At 46.5% G+C, this 17,433-nt stretch overlaps 1 protein-coding gene across 8 annotated transcripts in view; it reads left to right on the top strand.

Moving 5' to 3' along the window:
- Positions 1–14,940, top strand: part of LOC148319028 (microtubule-associated serine/threonine-protein kinase 3-like) — a 38,175-nt gene extending 23,235 nt beyond the window's left edge. For 6 of the 8 annotated variants that reach the window (XM_088280789.1, XM_088280782.1, XM_088280784.1 and 3 more), the window contains 25 exons: positions 1,161–1,249; positions 2,298–2,367; positions 2,450–2,528; positions 3,171–3,325; positions 3,399–3,474; positions 3,552–3,761; positions 4,049–4,150; positions 4,235–4,367; positions 5,380–5,441; positions 5,542–5,633; positions 5,725–5,933; positions 6,143–6,281; positions 6,511–6,643; positions 6,861–7,026; positions 7,130–7,231; positions 7,313–7,435; positions 7,674–7,783; positions 7,999–8,123; positions 8,219–8,418; positions 9,137–9,325; positions 9,519–9,760; positions 9,848–9,970; positions 10,231–10,367; positions 10,445–10,629; positions 10,939–14,940. In XM_088280789.1, coding sequence (XP_088136915.1) covers positions 1,161–1,249; positions 2,298–2,367; positions 2,450–2,528; positions 3,171–3,325; positions 3,399–3,474; positions 3,552–3,761; positions 4,049–4,150; positions 4,235–4,367; positions 5,380–5,441; positions 5,542–5,633; positions 5,725–5,933; positions 6,143–6,281; positions 6,511–6,643; positions 6,861–7,026; positions 7,130–7,231; positions 7,313–7,435; positions 7,674–7,783; positions 7,999–8,123; positions 8,219–8,418; positions 9,137–9,325; positions 9,519–9,760; positions 9,848–9,970; positions 10,231–10,367; positions 10,445–10,629; positions 10,939–13,385 — 5,698 coding nt within the window. In that variant the 3' untranslated portion in view covers positions 13,386–14,940. Of the gene's footprint in view, positions 1–1,160; positions 1,250–1,323; positions 2,123–2,297; positions 2,368–2,449; positions 2,529–3,170; positions 3,326–3,398; positions 3,475–3,551; positions 3,762–4,048; positions 4,151–4,234; positions 4,368–5,379; positions 5,442–5,541; positions 5,634–5,724; positions 5,934–6,142; positions 6,282–6,510; positions 6,644–6,860; positions 7,027–7,129; positions 7,232–7,312; positions 7,436–7,673; positions 7,784–7,998; positions 8,124–8,218; positions 8,419–9,136; positions 9,326–9,518; positions 9,761–9,847; positions 9,971–10,230; positions 10,368–10,444; positions 10,630–10,938 lie in introns of those variants that run through there. The other 2 variants (XM_088280783.1, XM_088280788.1) reach the window with 2 other exon arrangements.
- The last annotated feature ends 2,493 nt before the right edge of the window (positions 14,941–17,433 follow it).

A 17,433-nucleotide genomic window follows, 5' to 3' on the forward strand; every position in this document is an offset into this window, starting at 1 on the left:
CTGCTTTTTGTTTAAATAAGAGTTTGAACAAATGGAGTGTTTTGGAAAATTGCCAACTCCACTTTTAACATTAGCCCCTTTCACACTGACTAAAATTGCCTTTACCCTGCCCTACGAGTTTGAAATCGTCTGCTTCGGCGAGTACACGCACACGCCATCGTGAAAAGGTAGCGCCTCACTGTACCGTAAGTGTAAGTAGATGCTAACCACTAAACAGCTCTGTGATCCAAACAGTGCGCCAGGAAGCGCGAGGATCAAGCCTGCCGAGGGCTGATTGGGCATCGGCGTGGCATCCGCCGGCCTAATCCTTAGCAAGCGCGTATAAATAGATGTCGTTAAACCTGATCCGCTTTGACGCCCGCACCTGTGTACCAGATGCTTTTCACTCCGTCACCATGAATGAGCGCACGGTAAACAAGGATGGATCTCCAAAATCAGGAACCCTTCCAACGAAAACGCATCGGGTGTCTCATACTGTACTTTGACATGTTTTTTTTTTTTGTTTTTTTTTTCCATAATGGAAATGTATCATTTTTAAGCAGACGTATGAAAAATTTTCCCCCGTTGTCGTTTGATATATATGTCATAAAAGTGTGTAGCTCAGCAGTGCGGCAGACGTGACATAGGCGTGTCACGGGGCACTCTGCGTGACCTCTGCAGGGATGCGTTGACAACCACGCCGCAAGTCTGCCTACTCGGGCATTTCTACACGCGCACAGAGCGCCCCATTGTTCTTTTGATCGTTCCTGGTGTACAAAATGGTCGCCGACGCGGCCGAATTGTTCCCGTCAGACGTGATTGTTGTGCGTCAAGCACTCAATCATCATCATCAGCTCCCTTTGAAGCTGTGAAGCACACACAGACTTCTCCATGTATCATGTCGATATGTTTTTTTTTTTTTATGCTGCAGCACAGAGCAATTTATTTCACCCCAAAAAAATGGAAAAAATCATTGATTCGCGATACACGGAATGAGTGACTGAATTTTGAATGGAGCGGCAGTGTCACCATAATAAATTGAGACCAAGAATTTATCCACTATTAAAAGGCCGACTTGCTATTTCAGGCACTCTACGTCATGGATACGGAGTGATTCCCATTACAGTCTTGTCATGTTTTTGTGTGGATCAGTGTCACTGACTGATCATTTGTTTTTCCAGCTGTCGGACAAGCAACCGGAAAAGCCTGATCGGAAGCGGCCAGTCCGCTGGTTTACCCCGACCCCACTCGCCTCTCTCGTCTTTCACAGGTAACACATTCATTCATTTTGTTGTTTCTCTTCCTATGTTTATCGGCAAATTGCTGTAGTTGTGGATTTGTTCGTGTCGTATTCACAGAACGTCAGAACATTTTCTCAATCGCGTATCCTTGGTATATTGTTATTTCAAAATGGATTCAATTTTTTTTTTTTTTTTTTTTTTTTACACAAACTCCTCACCGTGACAATGTGAGATTAAAATTTGTAATTTATCAGACATGTATAAAGTTTCACATAGCAAATTGTTGAAAGCATCAACACTGCCACCTCGAAGCTATTCAATAGCCCGTCTATGGCGTCTTGAATTGTTTGTTAGCTTTAATCTAAGGGGATTTTCCTTAGGTAAAATTTTGTGCATTTTTAAATACAAAAGGTGTAATTGTTTGCTTTCAGTTTGACCGTAAAGGTACGACGATTAATCAACTTCGATTATTATCAAATTAACTGCTAATTACCTTGATAATTGATTAATAAATCAGCGACTTTTAGGATTTTCTATTGTTTAATAAAGGTATCGAAAAGAAACAAAAATGAATCTAATCAATTCATCGACAGATTATTTTTTTTTTTTTTAATGATTCGAATGCAAGAGAGGTGCTCAGCGTCACCAAAGCGATTGTGTCGTTTGAGGAAGCGGAGAGCCTCCAGAGAGGAAGCGCTACTGCGCCGTGGGGAGGGAACGTTCATTGACCGCAGGGCGTTTTATTTCCTGCCATTGGCGGCGCAAAAAGCAACGCAGTCGCCACTCGCGACGCAGTGTTTAGTCTGAGCCCAGCGGGGAAAAGATGCGCTCGGACGCACAAACGCACAATGTTTCCTCAGACGACGTGACTGTTTGGCTCCGGCGGAGTGTCGCTAGTCGAGGTAAGAAACTGGACGAGTGGAACTTTTTGGCATTGCTTCTCATTGGTGGAGTTCTTTTGTTGTTATGCCCTTATATGGAAAACACTTTTGTTGTTTACATTGTGGTCAGGGTGGGCATTTATCGTTAATTGAGTTTTTTTTTTTTCCATTTAACTGGTTTTTATTTGTTCTGCAGGCACAAGTCCACAGGACAGCCCGAGGAACTTCTCTCCGAGTGCCTCTGCTCATTTCTCCTTTGCACGAAGGTTTTTTTTTTTTGTTTGTTTTTTTTTTTTCGCTCATGAGGCGAGTTGCGCATTGTTTTGACTTGTGCATCTGTGCTGTCAGGAGCGATGGGCGCCGCTGGTCGCTGGCCTCCCTTCCCTCCTCTGGATATGGAACCAACACACCCAACTCTACAGTCTCTGTGAGCATCAGAAAACTTTATTTTTTTAATTTTTTTTTTTCAATCTATTAAAAGTCACATTTTCCCATTAAACATTTTCATTCTTAACTGTTTAACCTTCCTCATTCATCGCCAATTTATCAGTTATTCTCTAATTACTTTTATGTTCCTTGAATGAACCTAAAATAACAGCGCTACTCAAAAACCTTTCATTCATTAATTAATGATTAATTTGTGCTATGAATTTATTGTTTTCACTGTCTTTGAATAGCGTGTGACAAAATCTGACAGATTTTCACTCCACTTTGTATTCAGCAGTGGTTATTTAGAAGTGATAAATAAAGTTGAGAAATGTGAAATATGCTAATGACCTAGCTAAACGGCTAGCATTTCCCCTTGGCTCAAAGGATAGCTCAGTTTATTGAAATTTTTGATTTAGTGGCGTCTTCCACCAGATAGCCCACTTTTCTCCCCCATTCAAAGCATAAATATTTTCGTGATTTAGTCATTTTATTCTTTTCTGCGACGCAGAACGCAGTGCCTGCTAATGACACTCTCGCATTTCCTTGAGCTTTGTGTGACTAAACTTTGTGGTCATTAAAAAAAAAAATGTCACCACTTTGTGTTGTTTTCTTGTTGAATGTATATTTGTTTCACTTCCAGTCGTCCTGTTCATCACAGGAGAAGCTGCACCAACTGCCCTTCCAGCCCACGCCGGACGAGCTGCACTTCCTTTCCAAGCACTTCTGCACTGAAAACATCTCAGTCAACGAGTGCGGCCGCGCGGCGACCATGCGACCGCGCTCGCGCAGCCTCAGGTGAGAACGCCGCACCGTCCCGTCACACTTTGTCAAAACGTCTTGGGCGTGAATGACCGTTTGTTCTCCTCAGCCCTGGGAGGTCTCCGTCCTGTTACGACCACGAGGTCATCATGATGAATCACGTCTACAAGGAGCGCTTCCCCAAGGTGGCCACGGACATTTGCGCGCCGCCTTCGTCACCTCACCTCGCGACGCCTCGCCTGACCGTCCCTCTCCACTTTAGGCCACCGCTCAGATGGAGGAGAAAATTCAGGAGATCATCCGCGGCAACTCTCCCGAGAGCGTCCTGCCGCTGGCTGACGGCGTGCTCGGCTTCGCGCACCACCAGATCATCGAGCTGGCGCGCGACTGTCTGGAGAAGAGCCGGCTGGGCCTGGTCACGTCCAGCTACTTCTGCGAGCTCACCGACAAGCTCGAGAGGCTCGTGCAGGAGGTGAGCGCAATTCAACTTTAAACTTCTTGCGGTGCAAGGGTTAAACTTTTCCAGCGCACCGAATCAAACCGTTTGAGAACCACCGTTTATTGCTTAAAGGGTTACGACTACGACATTATCGATGCTAGCATTAAAGATATTGGACTTTGGTAAGGCAAAGTCTAATTCGAAGTTTTATGTTTTGTGAATTTTAACTGCCGCTCAACGAGACGCAAAATTAAAACTTTTTTTTTTCTTTTTATCTTTGATTAACAACTGTGATTTGTTCACCATTTTTCTCCGCACAGTCCACCGAACGTTCCGAGAGCGAGGAGGTCAACTTCATTCGCGAGCTGGCCAAGAAGATCCTCATGGTCATCGCCCGACCGGCCCGGCTGCTGGAATGTCTGGTTCGTCGCCGCCGCCGATCCCGCTCAGGAAACATGCTTTGTACATTTCCACTCAAGTCCGGCATTTTTTTTCCCCCTGTGCAGGAGTTTGACCCCGAGGAGTTCTACCACCTCCTGGAGGCGGCCGAGGGCCACGCCAAGGAGGGTCAGGGCATCAAGACTGACATTCCTCGTTACATCATCAGCCAGCTGGGACTCACCAGAGATCCTTTGGAAGGTGCGCCCACACTGCATTTATAAATAGTCTACACACCCCAGTTCAAATAAATGAAAGCAATATAAATCATTTCTAAACTTTTTCCACCATCGTGACCTATGACCTGTCCAACCCTACTGAAAAGTGAATGAAATATTGATGATAAGTAGAAATAAGCTTGCAAACTGCGATTTTGTTGATCATTTTAACCACTTTTTTTAACAATCAAGCGCATATTAAAAAATAAAAGTGACTCTTAAATCTTAAAAAAAAATCAAACATAACAGTGGTAAATTCCCATTTAAAAATATAATCAGACTCTTTTTTTTTTTTTTTTTTTTTTGCATTGATAAGAAATGAAACCAACGGAAGGCAATTGCAGTCAGTCGTGCTGAACATTGACAAATCTAAGTTGACGTATGGGGGGGCGATTGCAGATGGGAAGCCGCACTGCGCTGAAAACGCAAGCAAGCTCCCTGGTGGAGGTAACGGTGTGTGATGTCTCAGTTGAGCTGTAAAAGAAAGGAAAGTGAAATGTGTTTGTGAACAGATTGTCTCTCCAATGACCCTCCGCATTCCACAACATCAACAGAAATGAGGAATCTTGAGGAACGAATAGCCTTCGCGCGCGCACACACACATGTGCATGAACAGATGGACAGATGTTAAATGACGGCGGACGTGTGTTGTGCACTCCCTGGCGTAATGGCCACACGTGGACCTTGGCGTGTTTTATTATGATGCAAGGTGGCCGCTAATGACTTTTAGATGAGTCTCATTTCCACCCCATTTAGTTTCACTCCAGATCAACTCAGTCAGCACCCTTACCCGATTCCATTTTGCGTTTCGCTACAAACTTTATTTTTGCCCTCTTCGGCAGTAATTAAAATGGAAATATAATGTATATTTTAAGGCAAAAATGTTCCACCTCGCCATAAAATCCCATCTAATTAAAGCGTACTGCTCACGTCATTGATGGGTTGTCTGAAATTAGAATAGTTTTTTTCTGACTACACTGTTTGTGTTTCAACAGAGATGGCTCAGTTAAGCAGCAGTGACAGCGGCATTGCTCAAACTCCAGAAACTGATGACTGTGTAAGATATATAAATCATTGTATTGATTGTTTAAAAAATAAATAAATAAAAATAATTCGAATTGTTCCTAATTCCTTAATATTTTTGTGTCTGGTGTCAGTCCCAGAGTTTCAGTGGCTCCTTGAGGTCCAGACGCAAACCATGCGAATTGGATTTTGAGTTGACCAAACTCATCAGCAACGGCGCCTACGGGTGAGACCAAACGTCCTCAACAGCAAATGGGAAGATTTGATACTGCATGTGAAAATTCGAGGAGCCTAATTAGCCCTGTTTCCGGTGGCAGGGCGGTGTACTTGGTGCGGCACAAGGAGAGCAAGCAGCGTTTCGCCATGAAGAAAATCAACAAGCAGAACCTGATGCTGCGGAACCAGATCCAGCAGGCCTTTGTGGAGCGGGACATCCTCACCTTTGCCGAGAACCCCTTTGTGGTCTCCATGTACTGCTCCTTCGAGACCAGACGGCACCTCTGCATGGTCATGGAGTACGTGGAAGGTGGGCGGCCATGATGATGATGACAACGGCGATGATTAATGATCGTTTTAATAATCAATTCATCTGTTGATTAGTTTCTCACTTGATCAATGAATGATTTTTTTTTTCCATTTCCATTCCCTTCTCAAAAAGCAAGAAATTATTTAAAATTGTGATTCATTCACTGGGTTGGTCAATGATGGTGATGATTTTTTTTTTTTCCCCCCCAGGAGGAGACTGTGCCACCCTGCTGAAGAATATGGGCCCTCTTCCCGTGGACATGGCCCGGATGTACTTTGCTGAGACCGTGTTGGCGCTGGAGTACCTGCACAACTACGGCATCGTGCACAGGGACCTCAAACCAGACAAGTGAGGGGACCCCCACCGCGCCGTAAAACTCTCCTCATCACATTATTTGTGTTCACTCTAAATGATTGCTTTGTTTGTAATTCGTGGAATTTGGGTACCAAGGAAGTATGTTGACGTGAGGGGGAGAGCTTTTCTGTTATTTCTCGCCGATTTTCGCGATCCACGTCTGACCTCGGTCCCGCGTACTTTCTTTCGTATATGATCTTGAAAAGCTCTCTGCTTATATCAGTTTGCTGGTGACGTCCATGGGCCACATCAAGCTGACAGATTTTGGCCTGTCCAAAGTGGGTCTGATGAACATGACCACAAACCTGTACGAAGGACACATCGAGAAGGACGCCCGCGAGTTCTCTGACAAGCAGGTGATCACTCGTCGGAATTCATTCTCTCGCCGCGGGATTTATTTTTTTATTTATTTTCAATAAAATGTTACATTTTGGTCTCACTTTGTATCTTGAAAATGTATGGAGAGAAAGGCATAACGTAAATGTGGATGTGCATTTTTTTGCTATTTTGGTGCTCAATAGGCTAAATGTGCATCAACCGTTTACCAACTTTTTTTTTTTTTTTTGCGCGTAGGTGTGCGGCACGCCAGAGTACATCGCTCCCGAGGTGATTCTGAGGCAAGGGTACGGCAAGCCAGTGGACTGGTGGGCCATGGGTATAATCCTCTACGAGTTCCTGGTGGGCTGCGTGCCCTTCTTCGGGGACACGCCCGAGGAGCTCTTTGGGCAGGTCATCAGTGGTCAGTGGAATGCAAAAAAATAGGAACGTGTTGCAATCAAAATTGAAGTTTTGTTTTTATTTTATTTTTTTTTTAAAAAAGCATATTTCGAATTTATTTGCAGATGAGATCAATTGGCCGGACGGAGAAGAAGCGCCCCCCACCGACGCCCAGGAGCTCATCAACGTTCTGCTCAGGCAGAATCCTCTTGAGAGGATGGGTGCAGGTACATAGCAACCTTCAAGCGGCACCTGTGCAACGATTGCTGGGGAAAAAGCACAAATTGGTTCCTAACGTATGTCTGCAGGCGGTGCTGCCGAGGTGAAGCAGCATCCCTTCTTCCACCATCTGGACTGGAACGGCCTCCTCCGACAAAAGGCCGAGTTCATCCCTCAGCTGGAGTCCGAGGATGACACCAGCTACTTCGACAGTGAGTAGGGTTGGGTTTTCTTTGGGGGGATTTTTACGAAACTGGACCAAATGCTGAACTGATGCAATAAAAATGTTTGCAACTGCATTTAAGGTCAGTGGCCCCAAAATGAGGAACTCAAATGTTATTTTTACTTTTTCATCTGTACCTATCAAATGTATAAGAAGCGCTAAACATATTGGTGCCCGACCCTAACAGCGAGTCAGCGTTATTTTACCCTCTGCTGTCATCTGCGCAGCTCGCTCGGAGCGCTACCACCACCTGGAGACGGAGGAGGACGACACCAACGACGAGGACTTCAACGTGGAGCTGCGCCAGTTCTCGTCCTGCTCTCACCGCTTCTCCAAGGTGACTGTCGCCAACATCTGACCAGTGCACCGTGAGGGCTGAAATGAGTCCTCGAGAAATTCGAGTACCTCGATTTAAATCAATGAATGGAAATATGCTCGGAATTTTCTCTGCCTCGAGTTTATTTAGCTGCAATGTTCAAGAGATGCACGGGCTGCTTTTATTGTGATGATAATTACTGAAATGTTTAAATAAATGTTGTCTTTGGTGGTCAGGTGTACAGCAGTCTAGACCTCTCTCGCGGTCATGTCGAGGAGAAAGGGGACGCCACAGAAGACAAGAAAAGTGAGAGCCCGCCCACCCTAGACTCACTCAGCTGGACGCCCGACTTCACCGACATGTAAGTGCCGCCCTCCAAAAAAAAAAAAACTCACGCCCCCACCGTCCTCCCAAAAGGTAAATTCCTATTTGCATCCGTCTCATCCCGTCTCGCAGGCCGTCGCTGTCAGCGGACGGCGAGGCCATCCAGCAGAGTCCGGGTGCCACCTTGCTCCCCAAGTTCGCCATCTCGGCGTCAGAAAGCGAAGAAGTGGACGACGAGTCTGGCAAAACGTCCTTCTCTGTGGGTGAGCTGCCGCGGGACGAGCCCGATGCCACCACGCCCGGCAGCACCCGCAGCGCCGCCACGCTCTCCGGTATGGTGGAGAATTTGAACAGCCAAAAACTGCATGCGTGTGACCCGCTACTGTTCTTTTCATCTGGCCCACCGTGCATTTACTCTCTCAAGTGAAGGTTTTTAGGTTTCTTTTATTTTTTTTTGTCCTTTTATCGCTGGAATTAAAATGTTTTTATTTTTCATTCAAGGCAATAAATAATTAATAATTTAATCATTTTAAATATTAGTAGATAAAATAACTATTACGATAAATACACTACCTTTTTTTCCCTTATTTTTTTTATTGAGCAATAGGTTTGTGTTTTAATTACCTTATTGTATTAATACAATTTTCAATTGATAATTGGAAACCAGCTGTGTTAGACTCGCAAATCGGTTTAGATAATGGATGGCTGAATTAATATTTAAATTAAAAAATTTAAATATTGGATATGAATATATTGGATTGATTAATAGGTTACATATTCACTTTTTTTCTTAGTTTATAGCAAAAAAAATTGTATTGGAAAAAGTATGAATAAAATAATATTGCCCTTGAGCTCATTTCTGATGGCCGTACAAGTAGTTGGCTGCCTGTATTTTGTTTTTTCTTTAAAAATATTTTATCCTGAAATAATGCATGTTAAACATGCATTAAATTATTTTGGATGGATTTTACTCTCAGAAAAATGATCATTTCAGTCGCAAGGAGAGCGTCCCTAAATTCATTGCCTGCTTGACTTTATGCGTCCAATCAGGGAGCTTCTCTGAGCATTTGGACCAGCTGACACCCCGAGGCGAGGGTGTGCAGAGCCCAGACGGAGATCAGGGGGTTTCTGCGGTCTCTCCGAGACCCAGTGGAGGCGGTGGGCACGAGAAGCCACGAACATCGATGAAAGTCCCGAAGTCTGTTTCCACCGGCGCACTCTCCCTCATGATCCCCTCAGGTCAGCACTACACAATAGTCACTTCCCGTGAAAGGTCTTGCCTTTCCTCATCTTTCTGCTATGTGTGAACGGCACCCATGCAGAAAGAAGGAATAAATCAGAATTTAACCAAACAATTAAAGATTTTAAAATTTCCCCCAATCTCTTCTCTACAGGAAAGAAACTAACAACTTCATGTGGTTTTTTTTCTCAGACATGTTTGGTGCGTCGCCACTGGCCAGCCCGCTGTCCCCTTACTCACTCTCGTCGGAACCCTCCTCCTCACGAGACTCTTCCCCCAGCCGAGACTCCCCCTCCTCCTCCTCCTCCTCCTCACTGTTGGCGCGGCAACCGGTGGTCATCCACGGCAGCGGCAAGAAATTCGGCTTCACCCTGCGCGCCATCCGTGTGTACGCTTGCGACGGCGACGTCTACACAGTCTACCACATGGTCTGGGTAAGGGCGCGGCCCCGATGACGCCCCGTCCGTGGGTTGGAATGGCAAGAAGGTGCTTGATGACGAGGGCCTCTTTTTGTTGGACAGAACGTGGAGGACGGTGGACCCGCTCAGAAAGCCGGACTCAAAGCCGGCGACCTCATCACACATGTCAATGGCGAGACAGTTCATGGTCTCGTCCACACCGAGGTGGTGGAACTACTCGTCAAGGTGAGTGTACACACACTACGCTACTTAGGGATGGCTTTTCTAAGATCCTAAATAGCGGATGCTGAATTGGCAATTTGGTGTATTGTTGCTTTTGTTGTTGTTGTTTCCGCCGTGGTAAGTGACCATTTCACGTCAAAATTCTGGTCAGCTGGTTAGAAAGAGGCCATCAGTGTTTTCAAATGCACTTCTGCTTGAATTTAAAACGTGATGAAAAGTGATTCAAGTGTTTGTGTCTACTGCTTCCTTTTGGTCATCCTCAGAGCGGCAGCAAGGTGTCCATCACCACCACCCCCTTTGAGAACACGTCCATCAAGAGAGGCCCCGCCCGGAAGAACAGCTACAGGAGCAAGATGGTGCGATGTGCCAAAAAAGTAAAAAAAGAGAAGACTCCGGAGAGGTACAAGTGACTCATCGAGGATTTCGGTGCAGAGTTTAAATTTCCAACCTCTGAATTTATTTATTTCTTTTTCCCAGGCGGCGATCCCTCTTCCGGCGTTTCGCCATGCAGCCGTCTCCTCTGCTTCACACCAGTCGCAGCTTCACGTCGCTCAACCATTCCCTGTCATCTGGCGAGAGTCTGCCCGGCTCGCCCACGCACAGCCTCTCACCCCGCTCGCCCACTGCCACCTTCCGCCCGCCTCCCGACTTCACCCTTTCAGGTCGGATTGCATGTTATACCGGTTCTCCAAAAGTAGCACGATAGCTTGCCTTACCTTACTTTTTTTCTTTACTTTTCAGCAAAACTAGGCTGAGCTAAAGTACTCTTTTTATTTGTATTTCAAATTTAGTCTCAAACTAAGTGTGCTGCCATCTCGTGGTTGATAATAGAATTACACCCAATTAAAACAAAAGACCAAAGTATTTATTGATTGTACAAAAAACATGGACCTCGCATTGGAGGGAATTTGCTCTATTTTGCTTACACACCTGGCAGTCTATTCGATTGACTTTCTTTTGGGGCTTTGCAGGTGGCAATTCTTCCCAAAGCAGCTCACCCAGCTCCAGCACGCCAAACTCCCCCGCGGGTTCCACTCAGATCCGGCCCAGCACCCTGCACGGCCTTGGTCCCAAGCTTCCGGGCCAGCGGCTCCGTCAGGGGCGACGCAAGTCCGCCGGCAGCATTCCTCTCTCCCCTTTGGCCCGCACGCCCTCGCCGACCCCGCAGCCCACCTCCCCTCAACGCTCGCCCTCCCCGCTGCTCGGCGGACACTCTGTGGCCATTTCCAAAAGCACGCAGGCCTTTCCCACCAAGATCCACTCACCACCCACCATCATCCGTCATATTGTGCGGCCTAAAAGCGCCGAGCCGCCACGCTCCCCGCTCCTGAAACGAGTGCAGTCTGAGGAGAAGCTGTCGCCGTCCTACGCGGCGGACAAAAAGCATCTTTGTGCTCGCAAGCAAAGCCTGGAGGTGACGCAGGAGGAGGTTCAGGATCAGGAGGACGGGGATGCCGGCGAGGGCGGGGCCACAGAGGGGAATGCCTTCGAGGTGGCAGTAGCGGCTGTCCCACGAGTTCGGCCCGTCGAGCAGGGATGCTTGAAGAGGCCGGCGTGCCGCAGGGAACGTCAGCAGTCCCTGGAGGACTTTGACAAAACGACCGCCAAGCTGGAATCGGATCGATCGTGTGCCGATGATTTCCTTCCCCGAACTCAAAGCAAAACCGAGATGGCGAGCGTGGCCCTGAAAGACGTTCTGTACAAAAAACTCAGCCGCGCGTCAGACGTCGTTAGCGACTCAGCCATTAGCGACGCAGAGCGCTCGCATCCTCGAGCGGCTAAAGAAAAGATGGAGAGGTCTGACCTCAAGGCTGCCAGCATGGACTTCACCAGGAAGCGGCTTTCGTTTGAAGAGCGAGACGACTTTGTGTGTCGACTCTCCCCCACCATCCATGACAACCTCCATTTCGGCGCCACCCGATCTAAAAGTCTCCAGCTGGACGCCGCCGTCGCGGCTCATGAGCACATGAAGACAGGATTGGCCGGTGAGGGTCCGATGGCCTCGAAGATGTTCTCGGGTCGTGGCGAGAGCGCCGTGGAAAAGCTGCAGCTAATCTCATCAGGCGAGTGTCCTCTGAGGAAGACGTCGTCGGACTATAAATTGGAGGGACGTCACATGTCCCCTCTCAAGCCTCTGGAGGGCACCCTGGACATCGGCCTGCTTTCGGGGCCTCGGGTCTCCAAAACGGATACATGCTTATCCAAAATGTCTGAGAGTAAATTAGCTGGGCCTCCGTTGTGGCTCCAGAACGCCGCAGAACGACAGCTGAAAGGGCCAGACAAACCCAAAAGTCCTCTGGCATGCCCTCTGAGTCCCGACACCACCGCCTCCCCAAATATGTTCCCCAAGGAGCACTTGCTCGGAGAAAAAACGAAGAGCAGGCACGATGGAGACAGCTCGAAGCAGGAGAGCAGAACGTGCATGAAGGTGAGCGCGTCCCGTCACGGCTCGCACTTCTCCTGCGGGAAAACGCCCTCCATTCGGGAAGTCAGCAATGAAGACCAGGAAGAGGAAACCGATCAGTTGCAAGTCAATGGGAGAAGTTCGCCTGTGAGGTTGGATCTGGTCAAAGGAGACACGCGACATGACGGTTCTGGTTCTGGACCACATGTTGCTCCGCCTGAGCTGGTCAGAACCTCTTCCGGTCACTGTGACGGGTCCACCTCCAGAGAGGTTAGTGATCCAAAAGTGGAACCGGGTGGTGTACAATCGGATTCCATGTTAGAAGTCGCACCGGCGCCTGACAAAGAGCATCTGGCGCCAGACCTTCAGAAGGCCGAAGGAGCTTTAGAGCTGCCGCTAGAACAAGTTACGATAATTCCAGAACTTTGCACCTCTCGTCCGCAGGAAGGTGTAGATTCTGTGGCGTGTCCTAGTGAAAACACTGTGGTGCCCGGAAACAAAACCAGGTCCAGCCCCCAGTCCACTCCAGTCCCCGATCCAAAACATTCATTCAGAGAAGCCCCACTTGCCTCTCATGTAGCCCTTGAGCCCAAACGCCGGAACCCAACGTTGCCCTCTGGTGAGGAATCAACACAGCCACTCCCCACCAATGCCAAGCTGCCGCAACCGAAATGTCCCGTGGCAGCCTGCCCTGCGGCAGTCAAAGAAAGCACAGACTCAAAGTCCAAACTTCTGAAGCCCACCCCCACGGGGGCGGCACACAAGCCATCCATGGTGCCGCCCAAGCATAAAGACCCCTCGCCCAAAAAGCAGCCCGTTAAGGAGAATCATGACTCGAAGCCAAAAAACACCAACCCCGGACAAGCCAAGGCAAGCGGCGAGTCATCGGAACCCCCCGACAACGCGTTGCCCCCCGCCAAGGCAGCCAAGAAGAAACTGGCCCGCAGAGAAACGACCGAAACCCGTGCCGCGGCGCGGACAAAGACTCTGGCCGAGGGAAGGCGCCGCGTGTGACTTCCCGTCACAAAACGTAACATTTCCACATTTTCATCAACACCTTCTTGTTTTAACGAAGGACCGGACAAGCTGTTACGCGAGAGCCCGTCCAATCGGGAGAAGCCTCGCTGATTAGGTGCCATAAAAAAAAAAAAAGCTTGCACTCGTAACTGTTTGTTGTTTTAATGCAGTAGAGCCCCCGCGTTGCTCGCCGTCGACGGGCAGTAAAACTTTGTCCTCACATTCCTTTTTGTGTGGTTTGGGTCGGCTGCTCGCTTTCGGAGCGTCGTGTTGTGGACTTCGTTCTGGTTGGGAATATGCGGCGAGGGAGAGACGGGGATAAATGTAGCATTACGCAAATATAACTGTGAGACTGAGAATGTTGTTGGGGTCTAACGTACAGGATGAGCACCGTGTTTCTTCTGAGGGGTGACGTTAGTAGCATATTGTATGTTCTTGTTGTTTTTTAGAGTAGGGCGCCCCCTAGTGGGGCCCTGGTTGCTTACAAAAACACGTCACGTGACCTCGGATCAGTGACTTATCAATGGAGAGAATATCTTTAACATCACTAGCGTGCTGTATGTTCTTGACGGTTTTTTGTTTTGTTTTTTTTTTACTTGGGGGAACGTCCCCCTCCCCCCCAGGCGCGTCCCGTGATACCGGGATTGTTTCAAAGTTGCCACCTGACCTTGGATCGTGAGGATCTCAATGTATGCTCCCAATGTTTTGATGGACAACTGTCACGTGACTTTGGAACGTGAGGATTTATCGTCGCTTAAAGGAATATCGTTAACCGACACTATGATCATATTTCTGATCCGGGTCCTTGGGGTTCCTTTGTGACCTGATTGGTTTAAAAAGAAAAAGAAAGGGGGGGGGGGGAAGAGCCCTCATGTGAAGTGATGATGTCAAGTCGTACCGTCACTTCAAAGGCTTTCTTTCCAGCCTCCTCATCGCATTAATAATGTTAAGCTTCACGCAAATCATGCATTTCGAGGCCTTTTATTTTAAAAAAAAAACTGAAAAAAAAATACGAATAAACACGTGAATTGGGGTGTGAGATTGATTTGGGGCTTTTTATTCAAGAAAGAAACAGATGCACCTTAAACGCTCGCAGCTCGGCTGTAGTGAATGACGAAACGAAAAAAAATGTTCCTTTATATCTAATGGAGCCATAAAAGCATCCAGTCGAAAGCACATTGACGTTTGTTTACCCGCCTTCACCGCTGTATATTTTGTATAGTGCTCATTTTGCCAAAATGTTTGTTGTGTGTCACCCACGAGGTTTGATGTGGAGAAAAAAAAAGTCGTCTTGAAGTGATCCGCCCGTCCCGTCTCCACTGTGCCGTCGTTCTTTCCACTGTGCAAACACTAGCGTTAGCCACGTTTGCTTCCACTTGCTTTTTTGTCTTTTAGAAGATGTGCAATAAAAGTTGTGTTTTTGAGTTTTTGTATTTTGCCCGAGGAGAAACGCTCTATGGATGTCATAGATGTTGTATATTAATAAAAACAGATATTTATATACTTCTAATGTTGCGTCAAAACGAGAATTAAAAAAAATCAGATGACAATGGCTTTTTGCTCTCATTTCCCAAGTCATGGCAGGCAAGAATTCACTGGCGACCACCAGGTGGCGGTGTTTATCCAAGTGTGACGCAAATCTCAACGTTGTGGAAAGAAATTGTTTGTCTTACATTTTACCAACAATTTGGAGTCTTAAATTGACAATCTGATAGACTGGTAGGCAGAGTGACAACCAATCAACATGCCCGTTTTAGTTGATCTTTCACTCCCCCGTCCATCAGTCATTTATAGTTTATCAAGGTGTCTGTAGATTTATCAATATAGCTACCACTGTCTCTGTCAATATCTATCGAAATATCTGGCAATATTCTCTATGCATATATATTTATATGTATGTATTTTTTTTTTATTCAGATCACATCAGCACACTTTACAATCAAACTTTAAAAAAAAAAAAAAAGAAAGGAGAAGAACAAAGCTAGGATGTGTCCTGTTGGACACATGCTGGTACACGGTAACACAAGTCTTCTAACCTGTGACTGAACCAACCTATCCTCCTCTCCCCCTCCCTCTCTCGGGAAGAGGCTAAAGCTCATCCAGCGGCCGTGAGTTTTGGAACATGAGATTGGCGAGCAGCAGCGTTGGCCTGGCCCCAAGTCACACTGTGTTCTACTGGAGCACACCAACATTCCACACACATCGTCCACTCTGCTCTAAGGCGGGACAGCTGGGCGGATGTCTTCTTCTTTTTCCCCCGCCCTCTCACAACAACAACACAGTAGACTGTCCACAAAGGATATTTTTTTTGACATGTGAGGCAAACAAATGCCACTGTTACGTCTCTGATAATACTTCAGGGACAATTGCCTCCCTCCAGACATTTTGTGTCTATCAATCAATCTACCAGTGGTGTCGCACAGGGTTCAATGTCGAGACCCCCCTTTAATTTACATAGCTCCTCCAAGCTTATAATAATTGAGATTTGTCGTTCCAGTTAGTTTTTATTTTATGACTTTCATTTTTCTTTTTTTTTAATTCAATTACTTTTTTTTTTTTTTTTTATAGTTTTCAGAGCAGGTTTCTTCAGTTTTGTTCGTTTTTGCAAATCGGTCAATCGCTATCTTGAACCCACAAAAATCCAACTCAAGAATCTAATTTGTAATCTCCGAAGGGTGGAAACTTTTGGTACCTTAAACTCAAAAGGTGACTTTGGGGGGTGAAAGCCAGGCAGTGTGAAAGGGGTCGTTGTGAGTTTTGGCCGCCATGTGTAAACGTGAGCCCAAAAACGCTGCGGCTTGCGTAAGAGTTGGCGGAGTGAGCAGCCACAAATCTGCTTTGGCGGAAGATTAGCGTTAAGAGCGGGATTGAGGCTGTCCCACATCTTTCGGCATCAAATGATTGGACAAGCGTTCCATCATTGACTCCTCTTTCCTCTCACCACTTTGGTATTGTCCTTTTTTTTTTTTTTTTGGGTGAATATCCTGCCAGAAAAAAAAAATCAGCTTTGTTCACTGAACAAAAATATAAACGCAACTATTAGCTTTTTTACTTCTGTTTTTCCTGAACTGAAGTCAAAGTAAGACTTTCTGTACATCCACGAAAGACCAAATTCTCTCAAACTTTGTTCACAAATTAAAATTCTTGGAACAGCCGAGGTAATCCATTCACCAAAACTAGTGCGGCATATCCAGTAGAGACAGCATTATTAGCAGCATTACATAATAAAAAGGCCACTGTGGAATTTACAATTTCCCATATACACAAATGACTAAATCAGTTAGTCAGCACTTCTACTTTGATGAGATAATCCAATAAAATTAAGAGCAAACAACAACAAGTGTTGTGATTATATTTGTATTCAGCATAAGCAGAGACAGAAAGTTCAAAAAAAATTTTTTTTACAAAAATACAGATAAACCTCCATTCAAATACACACCTAACTGTGTCTGTCTATTCATTCATGTGCTCACAATGCATAATCAGCCATCCATTCAGGTCTTCCCATGACACATACAGTAACATGTAGCTCTTCACATACAATCAAAAGTGATGGAAGTGGTGGTGGGCACGTCTCATAGACAAAAGAAGGGAAAAATGGGTCACATGATGGAGGTGCCTGCCGAGCTTGCGGCGGAGGGCCCAGACTGCTCCTGCTCTCGACGTGACCTACTTTATGTGACATGTTTATGGCATGCTCTCCTCGTCCTCGTCCTCCTCCTCCATCTCCATCTCGTCTTTGAAACCATCATCGCCCCCGTCGGAGACATCCCGACTAGACATGGACGCACCTTGATGAGCTCTCAAACGTGCACATGTCAAAGAAGAGTTAAATGGGTTTTTTGGTGAACAGGCAGCAAAATGATCAGACAAACTATGTACATTACTTTCAGACCCAAAGTCTGCTAGCTTGATGCTAACATATAATTCAAGAAGCCATAGATGGGCTAACGTATTAGCATAGCTGTTATGGTCATTTTAAAACTTAAAATAACTGCTACGTAAACACCCGCAGAAACACACCCAAACTGAGCAGACAACAATA

The sequence above is a fragment of the Idiotropiscis lumnitzeri genome, chromosome 18, assembly GCF_059441095.1.
Source record: "Idiotropiscis lumnitzeri isolate Australia: NSW breed Sydney's pygmy pipehorse chromosome 18, RoL_Ilum_1.0, whole genome shotgun sequence".
Taxonomy (NCBI): Eukaryota; Metazoa; Chordata; class Actinopteri; order Syngnathiformes; family Syngnathidae; genus Idiotropiscis; species Idiotropiscis lumnitzeri.